This window comes from Meleagris gallopavo, chromosome 30 (assembly GCF_000146605.3).
Source record: "Meleagris gallopavo isolate NT-WF06-2002-E0010 breed Aviagen turkey brand Nicholas breeding stock chromosome 30, Turkey_5.1, whole genome shotgun sequence".
NCBI classification, from domain to species: Eukaryota; Metazoa; Chordata; class Aves; order Galliformes; family Phasianidae; genus Meleagris; species Meleagris gallopavo.
The window spans coordinates 633,634-656,838 of NC_015040.2; the positions used below are offsets into that span (position 1 = coordinate 633,634).

Below are 23,205 nucleotides of genomic sequence, written 5' to 3' on the forward strand. Positions count from 1 at the left end.
TGTCCCTCTGGCACGGGGAGCCCTTGGGGCCGCTGTGTGCGGCCGGGTGAGGTGTAAACGACGTTTCTTGGCTTAAAAAGCTTGGGAGTAAAGAACTCTGACGAGTTGGAGTGCTGTGGGTGTACGGGGGTAGTGTGTGAGGGTTCAGCTCCAAGGGGTGCAGGCTGCTGCTTAAGTGGCACCGGGTATCAGCAGGTTGGGCAGCCCCCGGTGGGCCCAGCTCAGCCTGCAGCATTTCTCCCAGAGTCCCAACCTCAGGAGCGATGCCTGGGGGTGGTGGGTGCAGCTCCTTTCTCATCCTAACAGAAGTAGTTGAATGTGCTGAAGGAGGCAGAATACATGGTGCTTTCTTTCAGTGACTTTCCTGATGCTCAGGCTTTGTACCAGTGGTGTTTATAGTTCTGATGTTAATATCCTACAGCAGGAAGTATCTACGGTAGGTGTAACTTTTGGACAGGATCCTGCCTGCAACTGACCACAGCGTTACACTGAAGGTATTGGGTGAATCCTCTGATGCATGTGGGGCTGTTGGCTCCCCAGCTGAAGAGATGCTGTCAGTACTCAGGAAGGCACAATAAGTAGTTGTGTGAGCAGCAGTAAAATATGTTATGATGATTGGTGAGAAACTTGATGATGGTATGTAGGACCTTATAATGAATTTTGATGTCCCATGGTGTTCTTTTAGCACCAGAAGTTTGGGAATGGCTGTTGTGGCTCATGCAAGCCCTTCACTTTACTTCCCAATTTGAAAGGGAAACATTCAACTGGAAGTCCTGTCCTAAGTTATCAGCATTCATCATCTGGTACTGCCTTGCCTTGTGTTTATGCTCCTAGCCCTGTATATCTGCACAATCTTGTAGCCTTTCTATGAGGGAAAACAAGAATCACAATGTGGTATCATCTGTATGTTTTCATCTCATCTTTCTTCCTCTTTCTCTCTTCAGACCCTTCCCTAACTCCAGTGAGTCCCCTCACCTGCAGATCTCTTTAGCTCACGTCTGCTTCCAGGATTATCATCTTCATCCTTCCCCGTTATATTCTCTCAAGAACAACTGCCTTGAGGTTGAGCAGGACCAGCTCAGTTCTGATGTAGTTGGATGCGTTTTCTGGTCTTAGCTTTCTTTTCACTGGTTCCATTTCTGAAGTATCTGATTTTTTTGCACAGCAGTGCAACCACATGTGCTTATGGTAATGGCATCCTTCTGCAGGAAGTCAGTGCATCAGTAATCTTTCTGTTTGCATTGTTTGTGGTCTCTGATATTTCAGTGATGCTCCATGGTGACTTTCATCGCTTTCTCCTCATTCTTAAGCATGTTCCTGTTAGATTTTTCTGGCCTGTGTGTGAATGTCCTATTTCCCCATACCTGGGGAACTGTTTCTTTACTAATATTTCTTCAACCTTCTACTTCACATTGGTCTTTTTGTTTCAAGTGTTTGGTGGCTAAATGTTCACGTGTGGTTAAAACAAATCGGGCAGTACAGCAGCACTTTCTCAACCATAGCTCATAATGAAGTGTGACGCTAATTAGTTCTTGACACATATTAGGCACAAATATGTAGAAAGTGGTTTTGGTCACTTTTTGCAGATTGTTTTTCCTTAGCATGCTTAAGCAATAGCTTTTCTTGTTGGTTCCTGCAAGTGAAACTTGCTTGGGATCTTATCCATCTGAGTTCTGCAGTGAACCTTCCTCTGTCTTTTGGTCTGTTCTGCTCATATCCTTTCTGCTCACACATACAGAAATCATTCAGTATGATGCTTTTACTGTGGCACTCCTTTGTTTCTATTTATTCATAGTTTTTTTCCTTTTCCGACAGTATGCTGGTTAGTTTTACTTCCCAGGTTCTGAGTTTTTTGTCTTAACACCTCAGTGGTGACTTAGCTTCTAAGTATTCTACCAATGTCCTTTAAGCTGTTTTAATGGACGGCCTGTGATCCATTTCTTCGTAGCTTTATGGATTCAGAACTGCCTCAATCCATTTGTTCCATTAAAATTTTCCTTTAAATTACCTTTCCTTCTCTGTTGTGTTGGTGAAGCTGCACCTGTATCCCTTGGTAGTGGCTTAATGGCAAGCTGCATCCTGGCACAAAGTTGTTGGATTTAGGGAGGGGTCCTCTTCTGAGGAGGGTTGTGAAGAATGAGGTGGTCCAAATGGCACCTTCCCAAGTTACTTCCATTACGAAGTTTCCAAAGAACAGATCCTGGTCTTGGAATCGAACCCTGCCAGGAGGGAGGTGAGCTGCTGTGTGGTGCTAATGAAGGGGAGAAGACGAGCTCCTCTCCAGCTGTTGGAAGTTGCATTAAAGGTTGGAATGAAGGCTTGGGGGATTGGCATTGTGAAGCTCTGAAAAGCAGTTCTGGAATATTTTGGAATTATATACACAACTGTTATCATATAAAATAGGGATTGAATGATATTAGGAATTGTCTTTGATGTGACATTCAGTGATCTATTTTTTTTAGCTGGATCATGATTTAAAACTGGCACTTGTTATCCACAAATCTGTCCGTGACATATGATGGAGAACTGGAAAGCTTCCTCTTGGGCACTTCAACCTGAATGCTCTTCTCATTAACTTGTAGTTAATGTACAACTCAGCATTTGTATATGACTTACTTTCTCCTGTGTCTGTGCTTTGGGTGATAGGATCTCTTCGTGTTGAGCATGAATTATTTCTTTTCAGTCACTGACGAGATATAAGCTTTTCTCAGGGCCAGTGTGTGATTGCTTCCTTCCCATTTCCTGAGCAGTGGGTGCCTGTGCTGCACTCCCCGTGTTGGCAAGCTCTGGCACTTCTGTAGGAACCAAGCAATTTTATTTTACGAGGTAACTGTCTGTGAACTGCAGCAATTTGTTGTTTTGGAGTGCTCTGTAAGTAACTCCACTGCAAAATAGTTGGATTTCCTCACCAGTTTCTCATCTGCTGAGGATAAGCTACTTTATTTTTTCCCCTTTCCTGATATGTAACATTTGCTTTATGTTAAGTAGCTGAAATGAAACTACCTAAAGCAGAGGGAAACCTGCTGATGCCACCAGGGCTTGGGAGATGAGAGAATACCTTCTTTGCAGATACAAGAGGCTTGTGCTTTAAAAATGGTAAAAAATTTTCTAATTAATCTTAGATATGTAAAAAGCACTCTACGTTCCCACACTAGCTGTGGCACTGCTTTGTAGAAGTTGCCTGCTTGTTCATATGATCAGAGACAAAAAGGGTTTGAAGATGAACCAGTCTGTCACATGCTTTACATCTTGAAAGCAGAGCTCTCAAAATAAGGCAGAAGTATCTAGAAGCATATTTTTCCCCCTTTTTCCCCCACCATCCTGTTGTAATTTGTATTCACCATGACTTCATTGGTGAACTCTGGATGTGAATGATCCAGTGTTGTTAAGTATGATTGGACTTTGCTTGTTGGGTCTTTTTCAGTGATCAGCTGTTGGCTTCGTAGCTTTCTTCTTGCTTTCAGTCTATTCATAGCTATTGGAAAAGAGTCTTGTTTTGTTATCTGCCCCTTTGCAGTTCTGTAAAACAACAAATGCTGGGTCTCTTTTTTAGCTCATCCTTCTGGCCTGATCCTTCTGCTTTGAGTAACTTGCATGGTATTTAGGTGGGATAATATTTTTGCTGAAATAAGCATAATTTAAATTTAACCTTGAGTTATTTTAGATTTAGATTCAGCCTTTAGTCAAAAGAACTTGTCCTTCTGTTCTGAGCTGGCACCCATGGTGATCAAAAAGTTACTTCTGAGATGGCAGTGGCCAAAGCTTCCTGTGCAAAGGCTTCCTGTGCAAAGTCCCTGCCTATGGACAAGCATTTCTTTCTGCTTGCTACACAACTTATTTTTTCTTTACACGGTCCCTAAACTATCAAATGTTATAGCAGTAACAATCCTACATTTGATTTCATTCAGCAGAAGCTTTTAAAGCAAGGAAGAAGTTATTTTAGTGAGTACTGTTTTTTCAAATGTATCTTTATTTTACCAGGTGGCTTTTCATTGGGGAATGTCGGAGAGACATTTGTCTGTGGGGAATTGTACAGCTGCATTATATCTGATTGTGCACACGAGTTTATTCCTTAAAGGAATTGAAAGTCTTTGCGTGGCTGTGTTCTCAAATCAAGTATCTTCTGCTTACCTGCATTCTTCAGAACATCTTTTTTTCCTTTCTAAGCTGTTGCCGTTGAATATTCTTTAGCTGACACAGATTTAGGTTCCACCACTTTTCCATACTGTAGTATGAAGAGAACACCTGCAGTTATTTTCCAGATTTGATACTGTATGGGCTTCTATATGTGTATAATTCAGTTGGTATTTCATAGTTGTTTTGAGTGGCATCAAAGCAGGCAGGAAGAGCAGATTGGGTGCTAAGGAAGTAAGGTATGCTGAGAGAATCTTACAATCCATATAACCAGCACTTAATTCTGTTTGCAACTAATGTGCTTTTCTTTTTTGCCCATTTGTTTTTATTTTTCCAGATATTTTTGAATACTCATTTTTGCCCAGATCTGATGGAAGGGTAAAGAAAACCTTCTGAAACATCTGAATAGTCATTTTTTCCTTTCATTCTTAACAGCACTGTAGTTCTTCTGCAGCTGGTTTGGTGGAGCATGCTCATCTCACACCCAGCCATTACAAGGATGCATATTGGTGCTTCCCCATAGCCCAGTCTGTAGGGATCCCCCTCAGCCTTTTTTTTTCCCCCGTATGCTCTTTTTTAGGTGATTGTCAGCTGGTTTTGCTGGTCATTTGTGCATTGGCTTTACTCCATTTTGGTGCCCATCCTGCTCCCACTGGCTGAGCTGGAAAGAATATGCTGCTGTGGGTTGGGTGTAGGCTGGGCTCTGGCAGCTGTAACAGAAGGGTTGTGTCTTATTTCAATTCTGAAATGAGCTGTTATTTGATAATTCTGTTAATGAGCTAAGCCATCCTGGAGAAAAGATAGAGCTAGTTTTTCTGAGACAGAGCAGAAAAGTGTAAGTAAGGGAGGAGTTGAGAAGGCTCTGTGCTGCTCCTTGGAGGGTTAATTCAACTCTTCTTTAGAACTTGGAGTGCTTTGAGGTGGAAAGTGGAGGAATGAAAGCAAATTATAACACGTCCATGAAAATCAGTGTCTGTCCCCTGGTCTTTCAGGATGTTACTACTGGGCTTTCTTAATGTGTCGTGCCTCTCCTGTAAGGACCGGGGCCTGGAGCACTGGAGGTGATGGGAACATTTTCTGAGGAGTGTTATTTCACTGCCTGATGTGTGCTTGATGTTTTAAACCTGTGGAGAAGTACCTTTATATTTCCACATCAACTCATTTTTTTTCTCCTTTCTGCTTATGTGCTGATTTGTGTGCATCTGTTTGCTGCCATGTATTCCTGGGGTCTGCAGCCATGTTAGCATAGTAAACAGATACAACATACATGGGGAAGAGATGTGTGAAGATTCTTCCCCATGCACATCCCCCAAGGAGCAGAACAAGCACATAACTCAGTGGTCTCAAACAATGCAGGAAATCCTCGCTTCAACAGAAATATCCTGAATTTCTAGATTTCAATAGACTGTAATGTACTAAAGAAGACTTGGGGGAGCTGGGAATGAAAGTGAAGAGTTCCTGCTCATAGACAAGTGCTCTTACAGGGCAGCTGGCAAAGCAAGGACCCTGTGCTCCTGGGGAGGGGCTCCTCTCAGCTTATTTTCTGTTCTCTCAGCATCTCTTCCTCAATGTCATCCCCCCAGAAAATCCTCTGGGTATCAAAATATCCTCTGGAAGTTGAGATTCAGAAAATGTATTATGTGGTAAGAATTGTAACATTGCCTTAAAACAATTTCTGTAGTGCATTGCAGTTCATGTGCAGATATACGATAATTATCACTCTGAATCTCTTTCATGAGTTAACAGTTTAATTGGCCTTATCCTTGTTAACACTTTATTGTTTGTGGGTATGATCAAATTTTCTCTCCATTCATGTATTACAATGAGCTCAAGTCGAGGCTTGTGTTTTCAGCTTGTATGCACTGCACTTTGTAGATCCAAGCAAGGGCTTGCTTGCCTGGTTTCCATGCAGTCAGACACTGCTGCACTTCTAAATGTAATTTGGAGTGAAGTTCCAAAGAAAATATTTGCAGTGCTGTAGGTGCCATCAAAAATGGATTCATAAAGACATGTTTTTTATATTTGTGCACTCAGAATATTTGTTGGGTTTTTCAGCTATGGGGCACTTCATGCTGCGGTGAAGGCTTGGAACTTTGTATTTTAAAAATAACACTCAACTCCTATGGTTGTGTGGATGTCAGCTGTTGGAGGGGTGAAATGAGGTCACATTTCCTCTAGTTGGAGGGAGCATGGCTGACCTTGTAGCCTCAGACACAGCTGTATGTAGTCATGCATCAGAGTGAAAGAAATAAAAACCTCAATTAATGGAATGCATGATGTGAAGATGTGATACCTCTGAGCAGTTGAGGGAGTAGCCTCTGATTTGGTTTTCAAGGCCTGTGAAGCGAGCTGACGACTAGCTTTAATAGTGTGTCTGTGTATTTGTGGTAATACACAAGGCATATTGATTGTTGATGACTTGACAGTGAAATGGCTGTAGCTCTGTTTTGCTGTGCATAAACCCTACCACGCCTGGTGGAGCGGAAGCACCCTACCTTGATGTGGAAATATGGCTTGTGCTTGCACTGGTCACTCATCCAGTAAATCTTTTTCAGCGCAGGAAAAGGTGAGATCAGTCTTGGAGAAGAATAGAACTGAGGCAAAATTTGTCACCTCTGTGGTGGTAGTGACTGGGAAAAGCGCCTGGGGGGAAGGGAAGGGGAGGAGGAGAAATATAATGGTTCTTGAATCTGGAATGTCAGTGAGGTGGTTCTGCAGCAGGGGTTTGGTTTGAGGCAGATATCTGGAATAATAGAGAATGTCCTGCAAGGGATTGGTTTTGTCCTGTTTACTGAAAAGCGGTATGGAAAAGGACTTGTGCAGAGTCCAAGTGCTTTGACAAGGGCAACTTCAAGTATTACCTCTCATTAATATGGTGTGTACCTAAATGCATTCAGGGAGAACAGCACTTGTGCTCTTGTTTTTGATTTTATAACAAGTGAGGTAGTGAGTGATCCATGATAATAATGCCTTTGTCTTAAAGCCTTTACTGAAAGTGCTTCCTCAGAGAAGCTCAGAAAATGTGCAGCGTGTTCTGAAGGTCACATCAGGAAATGCAGTGCTCCTCTCTTGCCTTGGGCTGAAACGAAGCGAGCTCTTCCATGTGGTCTTGGTGCAGAACTCAGAAGGGACACAAAGCGAAGGATGTTCTTTATATAATTACCAACACTGCTTGTATTTTTCAATATAAAGAGCAGGCCTTTCGTGCTTCTCAGAGAAGTGAGTCTATGAGAAATGCAGTCACGTCTTTAAAGGCTTTATGTACGTGCAACAGAAATGGAATTAAGCACACAATATTGGTTAACCTCTAAAAAAAATGATGCTGATATAGTGCAAGCAAAAGCATTCCCTGCTAAACAGTTGCGTAACGTTATAGCAGGGCACTCACCTCCTCAGCAGCGTTGTAGATCTTGGATCTGTGGTGAAGAATGGGCCTGCTGCAATGGGGTGGTGGTGAGCAGAGCTGTCGCTGTAGTTGCATCATTAATTAATATTAAAATGCTTTAAATGCTTTTTTTTCATCAGCCTGAAGGGAAGGATCATAAGTTGTAAGCTCTTCCTCCCTGCATGAGCCAAACCTGGCCACAAGGGAATCCAGAATTGTCCCTGCCTTGTGGGGATGTGGCTTCTTCCTCCAGAAGGAGCTGTTATATTGCCATAGACTCTGCTTTTGGGGCAGGTGCAGCATTTAGGTATGAGATTCAGTAGATTTGGTTGATTCAGTTACAGTGGTTTTATTATTTCTGGATAAGGCTCTTAGAAGAGTGGAAAATCCACCCTCAAGTAACGTAGAGTTCTTAGAGTAATTATTTTGTTTGCCAGGAATCGTTTTGCTTTTTTACCACCACTGACCTAATAGCTGTTCTTAAACCTTTAGTCCTGTGAAGTGCCTAATCTTGTTCATAGAACCAAATAATTGCCACGATGGAGCTTTAGCAGAGAAGTCAGCCCAGGTACAGCTCCCCCTGCATTCCTCTCCTGGAGCAGTGTCTCACTCTGAAGACAGACTGAAATGCTGTCCTCATGCTCAGCCATGTGAGCATGGAGCAGGGTATGCATCCAGTTTCTTTGAATACCATCACATGAAATCACTTGGTTAAGGTTGAAGAAAACCCATTTCTCCTCTTCACACCCTACCCCCTTGTTTTGGCATCATTAAGGGCAATGGAAAACAAGCATTCATTCCAGAAATTCACTTTGCTCTTGAACTGAATGTTAGGTGTATTTAGAAGCATATCCAGTTAATGTTTCAATCTGAACTTCAGATAGGCAGCAGATCTGCTTTTCCAGTTGCACACGTAAGGCTGGTACCTCTAATAATGTATGTAGGATGTTTGGTTTAAATTGTTTATTTGTAAATAGTTGGGTGCAATTGCTTATCTGTAGATATCCTTCCTACTCTCTGAGTAAAAGATTTCTTCCCAACGTCTAACCTAGTTCTATCCTCTTCTAGTGTAAAGCCATTTCCCCTTGTCCTGTGTCTTATCTACTGCATTGGTGCAGTACTGTGAGAAAGGAAGAGCTTTTGCTGACAACACTTATATGTGTTCAAGAGTTACACTCTCAGCAAAGAGCCTCTTGCTGCTGATGTACTCCATAGGATGGAAGGGCTGCTCTGAAATAGGCCTGGAGAGAACAGAGAATCTGTGCAGCATTTGGGTATAGTTCTGTCAGTTGTATTTCTGTTCTTAATACACTTCTGCCTTTTCAAGATCAAGTTCTTATAATAATTACATCTTGCTGGAAAGCAGTAGAAGCAACTTGTGTAACTGAAACGTAATTATATTCTTGAAGTTTTTTCTGTAAAAGTTTCATAGATCATAACACTGTCATATTAGTTAATAATTAATGTGGTTGGAAAAAACAACAATTTTTCTTTTTGCAGAAAAACCTGCCATTGCTCCACCTGTCTTTGTATTTCAGAAGGATAAAGCACAGAAGGTAAGGAGATGCTGATGATGTATATTATTGCTGTTCATCCTGTAGCCCTAATTCACGTTTCTTGGTGAGAAGTCACTTGTGTTCTTCTGAAGGTGAAGATGGACAATGGAGCATTAACACTATAAGAAGGCAGAGGGTGAAGCAGAGGGATGCAGGTGGGGAGAGGGATGATGATGCCATGAGGTGGGTAGCTCTTCAGACAGAAAGCAGACCAAATTGAGGAAACTATCTTCAAAGCTGTACCTTGAAAGAACAGGTGGCCAAGGAGTGCTTGTGGTTTTCTGATAATAAGCAAAGAAAGAAAACCCATGGTCTAGATTATTGCTTTACACATCAATGTATTTGTATATCATGTATCCTTGTGCAGTAAGCTGTGATGTGTCCAGTTTCTTTGGTAATCCCTCTACCTGTGTGTGCCTGTCCCCTGCCTTTGAATCTGAAGCAGCAGTGTTGAGGTAAGAGCTGTGCCACAGTCTGCTGGGCAGTGGAAGTGCTGGGGTGGGCAGGATGAGAGGCACTGAGCACAAAGCAGAGCCCAGAGGCTCCCTCTGAGTTCCAGGAGCACTGTGAGCTGTGCACACCAGGAAGGTAATGGAGTCTCCTTGGAGATCCTTGGAAGCCACCTGAGCAACCCACTACTCAGGGTGTCCCTGTAGAGCTTGTGTGTGCCTGCAGGAGGAGCAGGGCTCAGGAGGGGAATGGCAGCATTGAAGGAAGAAGTGGGGCCTTCCCTTGAGTGGAAATTTTTACTAAATGGAAATAGATGTAAAGGAGAACTATGTATGCAGGCAGGGTGCAGTGTAGGTTGCATGCCTTGTCACTTTGAAACTGAGACGCAGAATGGTGTGCATGAGTGCTAAGGTAGCTGTTCTTGCATTGTTGTGTTCAAATGGTAAGTCTGCTAATTTCTGATCTTGAGAACTAATTTTTGGGGGAAAATATAAAGAAATGGCTGTATTAAAATTGTGCCTGGTGAATAATGAGTAAAAGATGTCAACATTTGGAAAATAATAATAATCAAGGTTACCCTTTCTTAAGCAGGAGCTGATGGGGATCAGCAGATGTGTAGCCGTGTTCTCTTGCCCCAGAGAATATCAGGTGTCACTGCCTCATGGCTTCAGCAGCTCTTACATGTGGGAAGTCCCACATCATAGCCAGTCTTTCACAATAAACTTCCTCAAAAGTGCAAACACTGTTTTGAGAGAAGTCTTTTTGAATGGTTGAGTTGTCATCTGTGCAACCAAAATATCCTCTCAAATGTTTGAGGAGAAATATTGCACTGTCTGTAATTGGTAGGTTCTCTTGGTTTGGAACAAGTGCCAGGCCTGAGCTTTCTCGTGGGTTTAGTAAGCACGTTCATCAGCAGGTGCTTGAAGTCTTTCATCAGATTAGAAAGGAATAGATCTACTGTTTTTTTTTCTAATATTGGTTGACAGAGCTACATATATCCTACAGTAAATGGTACTTTTGAGACATTCATTCCTATTAGCTTTTACAGTGACAACTTTACACATTTTTAAGAGTAGAGGGGGCATTAGTTTGGTTCGCCTTTCCTTCTAGGAGCTCCTGATCACAGCTGTGGCTGTTCCTGAAGTTCCTTCTGAATTGCACAGGAACATTTTCTTCTTGTGTGTCCTTCAGCTTGGCAGTGCTTCCATGGTTGGATTGGAAGTGGTGATCTTAATGTGCAGCCTATGCAGAGCACCGTGCTACTGTGTCATTCCTTTGCTGGCCTGCTTCTTCAGCATGAAATTTGCAGGTCTTGAGAGCTTGTTTCTTTGTGTAGCATCTACACGGAGGGCAGACCTCCAGTGTTGGGTCATGTTGGGCTGCATGAAGGGCTCTGGCTTCAAGAAAATATTCATGAAGAATCTTAAAGAACTGCAGATTTAATGTCTCTTCAGACTGGTGGAGAGGATCCTCAGCATGAGACAGCAGTGCATGTTTGCATCCTGAAGGCCAAGCAGTATCCTGAGCTGCACCAACAGAGGGATGGCAGTGGGGGGGGAGGGGGGTTGTTTTTTCTGTTCTGCCCTCGTAAGGCTCCACCTGCAGTACTGGGCTCCCAGCATAGAAGAGATGTGGGGCTGTGGGAATGTATCCAGAGGAGTGCCATGAAGATGCTCAGAAGGCTGGAGCACCTCTGCTGAGAGCTGAGAGTTGGGGTGGTTCAGTCTGGAGGAGAAAAGGCTCCAGGGAGACCCCTGTTGTGGCCATCCAGTACTTGAAGTAGGGAAATTAGGAGCAGGATGGGGACCAACTTTTCATGGACAGATAGTGAGAGGAGAAAGGGGAATGGCTCTAAACTAGAAGAGGGGAGATTCTTTGCTCAGAGGGCGGTGAGGCCCTGGCACTGCTGCTCAGAGAAGCTGTGGGTTCCCTGTTGCTGGGGCTGCCCAAAGCCAGGTTGGATGGGACCCTGGGCAGCCTGATGTGGTGGGGAGCCACCAGCCCACCACAGGGTCCCTTCCAACAACTCTGTGATCCAGGATTCTGGGGAGGAAGATCTGATTTCATCTCTGTAGCTACTGCTGTGGATGTTGTGTGCCATCTTGATGGGATGTATGGAGGCCCATGGCTGAAACAAACAACATGCAGGCACAGAGCAGAATTGTGTTAGGAACTGATGGAGGTACCGTGTTGTGTTGATGCTGTTGGACATCTGTTAACAGAGGAGTTTTTCCTGGAGTAACACTTAGAAAATAATTTTAAGTTAGTTGACATACAAGGTTTGTATGCAGTTCAGTAACTGATCAGATTTTGCAGAGTGCACGCAGTGGTGGCTCAGAATGATGTCTTAATTCAGCTTTCAGTGAGCAAATTGTGGGTCTTTTAACTAAGTTTTGTGGTAGCACACAGTGGCAGCATGAAGCTGGATGCCCATGGCTAGTCCATGCTTACTTAGGAGCCTTTTTGTTCCCTGAGACAGTTGCTGTCTCCAGGAGGAGCAGGAATGGCTCTGCGCAGTGACTCTGGATGCTCTGAGGAGTTGGTGCAAGCAGCAGACCAGGTAGGTCTGTTGGGAAATAAATTAGACAGCGTAGTGGTGGCTCGTGCACTCCTTTATAATTGGCCTTGCATTTTAATTATCGCTTATTCAGTCCTTTCAGACTTTGTTTAGAACTTTTCTTTACTCATTGCTGTCTGCTGTTTCCACATCTCTTGAATCCACATCTCCATTATTTCTTACCTCCTTAATTTCTTGTAAGAACTATTTTTCAGTTTTCCTTCAGCTTTGTATCTGAATGATGGCATCCAATTATCTTGCTGCTTAATATATTGACAGCCCTTTATCTGAAAAAATGGAGCTTCTGTTGCTGACACTGGTTGGAAAATTGCATCAGCTTTTGAGGACTCATAGCTGTTAAGATCCAAAAGCAGAATAAAGTCCCAATCTCATTATGTTAAGCAAAACACATCACTTTTACTCCATTATCTATGGTGGTAACTTACACATGAGCTACAGCGTGCTTTTCTGAGCACTTTTGGAAGGATTCTAAGGATGACTCTGAAGAAGGGCAGTTTGTGTTCTTGGGTCACATTCCATCCTGAATGGCCTTACAAAACAATGCAGTGCTAAAGGGGTGAGTGGCAGCTGTCATAAAGGTTAAGGGTTAGTTGTAGAATGAGCAAGGATTTACATCCTTCAGATGTTGAATCTGTTATCTAGGTCTTAACTGTGGAGCGTTAATAATAGACTTTTCAGCTCCACACGTTCTGAAAATGGTGGCACTCCTGTGTAGTCTGGAAAGCAAGAGCATGTGCCTGAGCATAAAAATGTGGAAGTTGGTCAGGGCACAAGTGGTGAAGTCTAAATTGGATTTTGTGTGATTTGGAAATGCTTGTTTTTTGGTGTTTTGAGGAGCAGTTATGAGCCATTACTCTTGTTGTGGATTTGACCTGTTGGGTTTGGCTGGTGTTAGAGAAAAATTGTGGAGGAAGTAACTTGAGGGAGAGGCACCAATATCATTTTGCAGGCTGTCTTAGCAGCCACAGCATGGCTTCAAGTTCTGTCAGGTAGAGCTAACTGAACCGTGCTGTAAGTCAGTGTGCTTAAAAGTGGTGCTTAAGTTGTGTATGTGCTGCTGCAATGGAAAGAACAATCATAAATGAGCTTGTGACTGTTGTAGAAGGCAAAGCATTAGAGGAATATGAGGAGGGTGGTGTATGAAAGCTTTTGAAGACGTCAGTGAGTTCAGCTCCTGAAACAGGAAAAGATTGGGCAAGTGGGAGGTGTCTCTGTGGGCTGCTGGGTGTGGATGGGGAAGATGAGGGAAGGAGCCCTGCGTGGCGTATGAACTTAAGAACTGGGGGTAAAACCAGGCTGATTTAAGAACGCTTACCCAGTCTTCGCTTAAAAGGAAGGTTACTTCCTTCCCTGTGTGGCATTTTGCATCACATTAATTTCTGTATTTTTCCATGTCTCTTTCACTATGTCCTATAATCCAGCAGAAGCAGGGTCTCCAGGCAGTCTTCTGTGTATTTAGTCTGAATGTTTTATTTTTGTTTATTTTAGTGAAATAATTCTAGTTTCATCTGGCTGAGCAAGGTGATGTGCTGTAATTGACTTGCTAATGTTATTTCTGAAGTGAAGAGATTAGCAAATATGTCTGATAGTGGGCATGGCTGAAGACTAACATGAGTTTTGAGGGAGTCTGGTTTCTTTTGAATGTGCTTTTCTGAGAACAGTTGCATAAATGTCTTGGAGTTCTGATAGGAGAAATTCTTGAGGCCTTTGTCAGATTTGCCTTCTGTAATGTAAGTCATATCCTGTTAGCATAGTCTGGCCACTTGCAGTAGCTTTGTTCCACTTGATACGTACATTTTAAAAAATACATTTTTGTGAATTTGGTTAAGGAACACTCATCTTGGAATCAGATTTTCCTGCAAAAGGGGTGATTGCATTAATGGCTATTTTTAGTTCTTCAGCTCTTGTGCTGTGAAAGTCTCGGCATTTGCTCCAGATCTGTATTCCTGTTCCCCAGAAATTGTGTATTATTTCTGAAGAATCCAAAGCCATTTAGCTATTTTTCATGTGGGAATGCTTCTGTAACCTTTCTTATGCACTATTTGTTGTCTTAAAGGCACTAAATCTTTCCCAGACATCGTTACCTCAGTGTCTGTCCAGTTTCCCAGTTGTTCCATTGACCCCTGGTGACAGTTAGCTCACCCCAAGGTTGGTTTGGTCCATGTACAAGGATGGTGGTCTTTGAACTCCCGGTGTCTGTGGAAGCTTGCGGTTCTGCTCACTATTGGCAAATGGAGTGGAGGCTTAAATACCAAAACAGTTTGTGTTTGAGAATTGGAACCTGTCCGGATCCAGTTAACGCAAGCTGTCCAGTTAACTCAAGGCTGGACATTAGGAAATAGTGCTTTTCTGAAAGAGTGGTCAGGCATGGAATGGGCTGCCCAGGGAGGTGGTGGAGTCACCGACCGTGGAGGTGTTCAAGGAACATTTGGATTTTGTGTTGAGGGACGTGGTTTAGGGAGACCTGGTGATAGGTGGATGATTGGACTTGGGTGATCCTGTGGGTCTTTTTCAACCTTGGTGTTTGTGATTGCTGCCAGAGGGTTATGGTCAGTGGATCTGTGTACACATGGGTACTGGTGACAAGTGGTGACCAGGGTCCATCTTGGGACCATTGCTCATCAGCATCTTCGTAATGGCGAAGAAGTGGGATCGAGTGCACCCTCAGCAAGTCTGGTGATGGCAGCAAGCTGAGTGGTGTGGGAGATGCAACAGAAAGAAGGGGTGCCATCAGAAGGGACCTGAGCAGGCTTGGAAAATGGGTGCAGGTGAACTGAATGAGGTTCAGTGGGGCCAAGTGCAAGGTGCTGTAGCTGGGTCAGGGCAGTCCTGGATGTATGTACAGAGTGGGAGAAGAATTCATTGAGCACAGCACTGCAGAGAAGACCTGAGGGTCCTAGCGGATGAAAAGCTTGACACAAGCCAGCAGTGTGTGCTTGCAGCCAGAAGGCCAATGGTATCCTGAGCTCCATCAGCAGAGGGTTGGCAGTGGGCAGGAAGGGGACTGAACCCTCTGCTCTGCCCTCATGAGGCACCACTGGGAGAACTGCATCTGCTCCTGGGGTGCCCAGCACAAGGAGGATGTGGAGCTGTTGGAACAGATCCAGAGGAGGCCATGAAGATGCTCAGAGGGTTGGAGCACTTTTGCTATGAGAACTGGCCAAGGAAGCTGGGGGTGTTCAGCCTGGAGAAGGGAAGACTCTGGGGAGACTTTGTTGCAGCATTCCAGTACCTGAGAGGAACTTATAAGCAGGAGGGAGAGTGGTTTTTGTGTGGGTAGATAGTGAAAGGACAAGGGGGAATGGCTTTAAACTAGAACAAGGGAGATTGAGGTTGGATGTAAGGATGAAGTTCTTCACTCAGGGCAGTGAGACCCTGGCACTGCCCAGAGCTGTGGGTGCCACATCCTTGGAGCTGCCCCAGGCTGTGGATGGGCCTGGGCAGACTGGGGAGGCACCCAGCCCACAGCAGGAGTGGGGCTAGGGAGCCTTAGAGTCCCTTCCAACCCAACTATGCTGGAGCTGCTGGGAGCTGAGCTGCCTGGTTGCTGATCTGGGGAGAGGGTTGGGAGAAATGTGGGCTGGGGTTGGGACTTGAGAGCAAGAGAACTGGAGGGGACCTGCAACACGAGCTGTGAGGGAAAACGGCATCTCTGGTGCTGCTGCTTACAAAATTGCTTCAGTAGTTTGTGATTTGGAAAACTTAATTCTCGCATTTTATTTGTCTGGCTGTCTCCGTTTAAAGAGAGGTCAAGTGATCTCCTACAAGTGAAGTGGGAGTACTCCTAATTTTGAAAGTTGGCCTTATCTTAATAAAAGGGTCTCAGAGTAATAGACGTCTCCCATTCTGTGGGGTTTTAAGGTAGTGTTTGGGCCTATTATTAACAGCTTCCTATTTAAAAACAAGCATTTTGAAAATCCAGCATCCCCAGCTTCACTTGAAATGTGTTGCCCTCCCTTTTGACCTTTTTGATATTTAGATCATACAAGAAATAACTATCTTTAAAAACTTGATGGAACTGAAATAACGCCACTGTTCAAATGGCATTTACTGATCATTGCTCCTGTTTAAGACCAGGCCATGTCACAGATGAAGAACTTCATACCCCTCCAGTTTATGAACTGCTGCTCGTTTGGAAGTTGAAAGGTTTGTGGCAGAAGTGGGAACACAGCAAATGACAAATCCCACTGCTGTGACTGGGAATTCCATGATGCTCTGCTTTGAGATAGGTGTACTGACTTCTTAATTTACAAAATACTTCTGTTGCTTTTCAGGGTATTCACCCTCACATGGATGGGGGAGGATATTGTCCTGTGTGAATGTTATAACAACACATTTGTGTGGGTTACTTTATAACCAGCCCCACCTCCTCTCAAAGGTGGTCAGAAGAACCAGCAAAGTGCAATTAGTTATGGGTACTGTCTGATTGCTGTTTGTGGACCAGGTGCTAAAGCAGCTAGCTGCCCGAGCAGCCTGAAGTGCAGCTGAGCCCTGTGGGTGCAGCAGGGCTCCTCTGATGGGTCTGCAGCAGTTCTAGCCAACTTCCAAGCAGTGCATTTGCCCCAGGTGGTGTTTCCTATGGGGAGGAAAACTAATTCAGTCAGCAGGGCTTAGTGTATCTTAATTGATGCCTCAGCAGCAAGCAATTTCTTCTGCCAGGCCATTAAAACAGGGTAATTTAGGAAGGGATTAGTATGTCCTCTCACTGAGACGGCTGCTCCATCGGGTGGCACCTTTGCATTGAAGGGACATTGTCTTTTTTTACTCCCAGTCCCCTGCAGAGCAAAAAGCTTTATTGGATTCAGGTGAGGACCCTCAGGGAGAGGTTGAGTCCCCCCGCCATGCTCGGGGTCACAAAGAACCAGCTGAGGAGTGTGACCCTGATCTTCCTGCTCCTGCTGTGGCCTCAGCCAATGATACCCCGAGTCCTACTGCAGCCCAGCTTGCTCCTATTCAACAGGAACTGGCAGGGGTAAGTGCAAACCTGCTGAGGGGATGGAGGACACATCCCTTCTGCTAGGAGTCTGTAACTGCTAAATGTAGGCAGCGTAACTTGCTTGGTTTATCTGTGATCTCCTTAGTCCCCTCTAAGGTTGGTAGAAATGAAATTCATTTGGGTCTTCCTAGTGGGCAGAGTGGCAGAAGGTGCATCAAGGATGAATCTGAAGTTTACTGTGTCAGCTGAGCGCTGGCTCAGGGCTCGTGGATGAGTGAGGAGCAGCTGTACATGAGGTGGTGCCTCATAGCAGTTGGAGGGGGATCCTTTATTCCTTTCCAGCCGGAGTGTCTTGACCAAGTGAGCAGCTGATGCTGTTTGGTTGTGATCTGCAGCTTGTCATGCCAACCAGTGATGTTCTTAGCAGGTTAATGGCACCGAGGAAGACGCTAAAGGAGAATTTTGAAATCAAGTACTTAATAGAGAAAGCTCTCAGTAATTCCAGCGTAAGCTATTTCTACTAATGGTGCAGGTAAACACTTTTGGAAAGATGAGGTGACCGAATGACTGCTACGTGCAGCCTTTCAGAGCAGTTTTAAAGTTGGGCTTATCCTTTCTGCTTGGTGAGCTGTGGTTTCCTGGTGCAGGTGAGTCGTCATTCCTCATTGTGACTGTGTGTGCTGTGTGTGTTTCACTGAGTTCTGCCTGTGAAGACTGCTCCACCTGTGACATGTGCTTCTTTTCCTTGCCCCAGAGTGAGCCTTTTGGGCCCAGTTTGGAATGAATAGTCCTCACAAGGTACCAAACAACTGGGAGAGACAACAGCTACCAAACTTGCTGAAGTTGGCATAGGCTCATGTCTATTAGTCTGTAGCACCTGCAATGCATGTAATGGCCCAGAAACAGTGTGAGGAAGCAGTGTGTAAGGCTGCAGTGATGGCACTTGAGCTCTTGTTGGTTAATCTGTGCTCACTTTCACTCTTACAAGACAGTTGGGTGCCTTTAGAAAAGGTAATTTGGTTAATTAGAGATGTGTCAAAACTGCAGGAGCTGCTATTGAGAAATAATTCTAACTTTTCTCTAGCTGGATTTCCAGGTAGGGAAAAGGAGTAAGGAAGCTCTTACGCTGGGGGAGCAAGCTGGGATTTAGATCAGGCATTACTGGTTTGTCTCACAGCTCCTGATTTCCAACAGCTGAATAGAGGGAAGTCAAGTCATTTGGGTCACTGTAATGGTTCTGTATGAGGTGAAGTGGTCTTGGCTTTCCATTCTGTTGTGCAGCTTGTGTGTAAAAACAGTGCTGTGAAGTCCAAGTGATAGCCTGCAAAGGGAGGCCTGAAACATTTCCCTGGGGCAGGGCTGTCCTGATTGGTGAGTGCCCACCTGATGGAGTGAGTGTGACCTGCAAGTGTTTTTGTAACACCTCAGATATCTTATGCAATGTGTCTTTTGCTGGAAGCTAAGTATTAAAAAATAATAATTACAGTGTTGTTGAGAAATGCTTTTTAAACTCTGCATATTCTCTTTCATTTAAAAGTAGAAAATCCAGCCTGGATATCTGGAACATACAGGCAGAAGTTCCAGGATTGAGACAGACAACAGTGTTGAGGGTCTTTGGACTGTCTGTGCACAGGGATCAGCCTAAAGGATTGGGATTTTTTCTTCCCTGATATTTAAATTCTGAAGTCTGTGAAAGATATAAATCTGTTAGTTTCTTTTTTCTGGTTGGAGTTATTAGCAAACCCTTAATTTTCCAGTCAGTAATCGACAGCTTTAAGGGTGTTCATTGATAAGGATGGGAGGTAACATACCAAGTGATCTATTGCTGAGACCCCTGGGGAAGAATAATGAAACAGTGGGAAGTCTGTTATCTGTACAGCAGCTGCTCTGCCAGGGGTTACAGGATTGGTTTGGGATATTGAATCTCCTTTTACACTAAATGTAGTGACAGCATGTCTACTTGTGCATGCATCAGTTAATAAACTGCTAAATTAATGTGATAATTTGGAGCTTGTGCTGTGTGGTTCGACTTCTTCTGGGGCAATATTGCATACTATATTCCTGATGCTTGTGTATCATTAAACAGTTTTAGGTGGTTTTGGAATTCAGGGGGAAGAGACTTGTTGATTTTAGAGGAGTTGTGCACATATAGATGTGCAGTTTGATGCACATTGGTGTATGTGGTGCTTTCTTTACAAAATAGCTTTTTTCTGACTTTGAGTACTGATTGCTGAAATGGATGATGTCATTGATTTTCCACTTTAGCTTTATCTTTCAGGAAATTAGTGTTTATTGACAACAGGTATGCCTAATAAAGCTTTATTTCAGTAATGTGGACTGCTTGGTGAGTTATGTGGGGGTGGTGTGGATCACCACAGTATTACTGTGTTAGATTGACAGATGAGTGTTGGTATGGGGAAACTGTATTCCTAAAACTGTAAATAGCTTTTAATTCTTTACTGAGATATCAAATATGTGGGACTGGGATACTGGTAAAGTCCCTGTGCTCTTCTGTTATCTTGAAACTGAAAGCTGTGTTGCATAGGTAAGGGTGAATGTATGTGGATGGATGTAGGATGTTGTGGTGAGAAGGCGGTGGTGCTGCTCCAGTCACCTCCTGCAGCACACGAAATTCCTTGTGGGCAGTTCTGTGGGAACAGGGAAGTGATGTGAGCTGGGCAAATAGAAGTGATGTAGGCATCTTCAGAAGATATGAAAACTTTCTTCAAATACCTAATGTACCAAATACCAGCCTGTGGTGCTGCCTGCTTTTCCTTCTGGTGCTGTGGGAATGTGCATTGCTAATTCCTGTCAGAACATCACAGAGTGTTTTGAAGAAGGTCTCTCCAACACTGGTTTTGTTGAAGGAACTGATGTCTGTTATGTTAATTATAAAAAAAAAAAGTGCTTTGGAACGAACTCCTAAATAACATCTTCAGGGTGAGGGTTTGGCCGAGCAGACTTTAAAGTTATCATTTTCAGTACACAGAAAAGTGTGATAATCACTGCACAGTCTCTGCTGAGAATATTAGTGCTTGGTTAGGAACTTTTAGGTATCTCTTGCAAATGGGATATTTTGTTATTTGTAGTGCTTAGGTGAAATTCAGCATGTGTATATGCGAATTAATGTTTTTTTTTCCTTGAATTTATGTGATTGACAGTAAAGAAAGTCCTTGGTTAAAGCATTTCTGTGTATCCCCCAAAAGACTGAAATGTTCACTGTCTGATTTATTGTCCCTGTCATCTGATTTCAGAGATCAGCAGATGGGTCGAGTCCAGAAGATGGAGATGGTAAGAAATTTGATTGTAAATTTAAGAAATGCTGATGGATGTATAGAATCCCAAAAATAATTTTGTGTTTTTTCTGCAGAATCTGATCGAGAGGATGGGAACTACTGTCCGCCTGTGAAGCGTGAGAGAACTTCATCCTTAACACAGTTCCCTCCTTCTCAGTCAGGTAAATGTTAATTATTACTGTACTGCTGTATCAGGTGGGTTTCCTATTTCTGTTTCTCCGAGTCACTCCAGCAGTCTTATTGCTGCCTGCTTTGCTTTACCTTGAATGACCACAGCAGCCACATGCTGACTTCCCTATAGTCTGTGATAGCAAATTCAATCAAGCCCTAAGGGTTTTGATGCACAAACTTGTATGTGTTTATACAATGCACCTGTTTGAGCTTCTAATGTTATGTTGTTCAATGGAAGAATCTTTTTGCCTTGTCATGATAAAATCATCTCTTAGAATTGACATAAATGCTCTATTTTCCTTAGTTTCTGTGCTGCCAGGCAAAATTTAATCTCAGCTTGTGCTTGAATTCCCTTCATCAGTTCCTTTTCTTCTATTCCTCCTCAAGTGGAGAGAATTCAGTGCATTTCAGCAGTGTTCTCACCCAGCGCGTGCAAGAGATGCAGATCACTGTGAAGGGCACAGATAAATTCTTCTAGTTTGTATACAACAGAGTGGTCTCGTGTGGCACTTGTGTTCACCCACAAAAAACAGATTTATTCTCAGATTTATGCCTTCTCTCTTCACAAAAAATGTCCAACTGAGGATTATTCAAACTGAGGTACTGTGGTGCTTAAGGCAGACCTGGGGACTTGAGTCCTTCATTGTCCATCTGGGCTGAGAAAGTAGATTGGGAAAACAGTGGAAGAGAGAATATTAAAAATAATCCCTCCAACCTACAGCATGTTCAGTATGATTAAAAGGTATGGAAGTAATTGCTTCTGTCTTTTAATTGTGAAGATATATGTGGCTATAGAGTTTTAAATATAGTTGCTGTTAGGTTCTGCACTAGAGAATTCTCATGTTGTATCATCAGTGCTATCACAGGAACAATTTCTTCTTGAGGTGTAGGTTTTTCTGGTGTGCAGTTGAGCTGTTTTCAAGGTGCACTGCCTTTAATTGAGTACTTTGCAATGACCTAGTGTGTCTGCTACATTTTCTCATCATTCTTAATAAAAGAACACTGCACAGAAACAACAAATAGTTCTCATTGTCTGTGGATCTTCTGTGAGAAGAACAGATTGTGTATAGCTCTTGAGGATCTTTGTTACTTATTGGGCTTTATAATCCTAGCTTCCATATCATCATTACCACTTCTTTTACTCTATAATGCCTTTTCCTTATCTGTTGAGACTCTAATCTCTAAATCTCATTTTATGTAATGACAACATTTTTTAAGAAGTGGAGGAAGACAGTTTCTTTGTGTGGTTGAATTCTGGATATTCCAAGAGTTCTGCATTTCTTCTCAGCATCTGCTTGCCAGGTGCTCTCAGACTGTTCCTTTCTTCCCTATTTGATTCTCTTGTTCTCTTCTAATGTATGTGGTTTTCTATTCTTTCATGACTTGATTTGTATAACACAGCTCAGGTCATGTTCTAACTGTAGAAAGCTTCAAAGGTGCTATTTCCTTCTGTCTGGCTTCCAGAATCTGCTGCCTGTGTGTTCTGCCTCCTCCTCCTCTGGCTATGAAGGCAACCTCATTTCATTGTGTTGCTCAGAATACAACTTAAAAGTTCATCTCCCTTGTTTGCTGCTTGGAGCTTGTTGTGATTCTTCTCATCCCTCCCAAGTCTCTACTTCTGTAGTGATAAATACTCAGAAGCATTTGTAAGTGTACTGCTCACTATGAAAAAGTAGGCTGCTTTCGTACTTTGATAGTGAAAACTCTTTAATGCCTTTTACATAGTTATTCTTTTATGCATTTTTAGTTGTAGGTTAAAAGTAGCTGCTACTATGATGCTGAGATGCTGTTGGTGTAATATGAGATTCATTGTTTGTTTGTTTTTTTTTGAGGGTGATTTTATTGCCCCAATATTTTGCTTTATTGTGTGAAGCTCAGTCTCATGCCTGACCATTGCATAGGAGTTGCTTCATAGCTGTGTAATTCCTTATCTTCTCTGAACTGTCTCGTGCTGCTTAGGAGGTAAGGCTTGATTTTAATTTTCATTTTGACCCCAGTAGCCACCTAGCAATGGTCTTCAGCTTGGTCTCCTTCATGGAAAAATGCTTGTGAAGGTGGGTAGGCATCCTGCTGCATCCTGTTATGAAAACACTTGAGATGACTTACGGCTTCTTAGTTGCAACTCATCAGTGAGAGGCTGTGGTCCTCAGACTCGCAGCAAATCTTCAGTATGTGTCTCAAAAGCACGTGTTTGCTCTGTAGTGGTTATTTTGTGTATTGCAGAAGCAGGAATGCAGCAACTTGCCTCTGCAGTAAGTTTAGGTGTTGCTCGTTGCTTGTATAGATGCTTTGTTTAACCAGGTGGGGTATCCTGATGAGACTTGCTGCTCAGATGAGTGTTTGTCTAGCTGATTAGCCCTTGGGATCTCAGTTTTAGAATTATCATTTCCATCCCCTTATTTGTAAGTAAATAAAAATCAGCTTGTCCTCTGTTGTCAACTGAAGAGTCTTTCTTGTCTTGTGAGGTGACAACTTGCCTCTCATGCCTCTCTTTTGAAGAGATGCCACTCTACATTGCAATTGTTGTATTTTTGTGCTGAGTCACCTAGGAGCACTGATTGACCAGCTCAAGTAAAAGGCATAAACTCTAAAAAGATCCTAATTGGAAGATGTAGCCAATAATAAGTATTTGGAAGTTATTAAAGCATGTGCTCTAGCAGAATGTATCTCAGTATCTGCAAAGTCTGTCATGTCCATGG

General features: G+C 43.3%; 1 protein-coding gene across 7 annotated transcripts in view; it reads left to right on the forward strand.

The window, feature by feature from the left end:
- Window positions 1-6: 6 nt before the first annotated feature.
- RANBP3 (RAN binding protein 3) overlaps window positions 7-23,205 on the forward strand; it is a 40,913-nt gene continuing 17,714 nt past the window's right edge. For 3 of the 7 annotated variants that reach the window (XM_031557099.1, XM_031557102.1, XM_031557103.1), the window contains exons 1-3: window positions 12,014-12,085; window positions 20,294-20,330; window positions 20,410-20,496. In XM_031557099.1, coding sequence (XP_031412959.1) covers window positions 12,029-12,085; window positions 20,294-20,330; window positions 20,410-20,496 — 181 coding nt within the window. In that variant the 5' untranslated portion in view covers window positions 12,014-12,028. Of the gene's footprint in view, window positions 47-9,019; window positions 9,076-12,004; window positions 12,086-17,804; window positions 17,838-20,293; window positions 20,331-20,409; window positions 20,497-23,205 lie in introns of those variants that run through there. The other 4 variants (XM_031557100.1, XM_031557101.1, XM_031557104.1 and 1 more) reach the window with 3 other exon arrangements.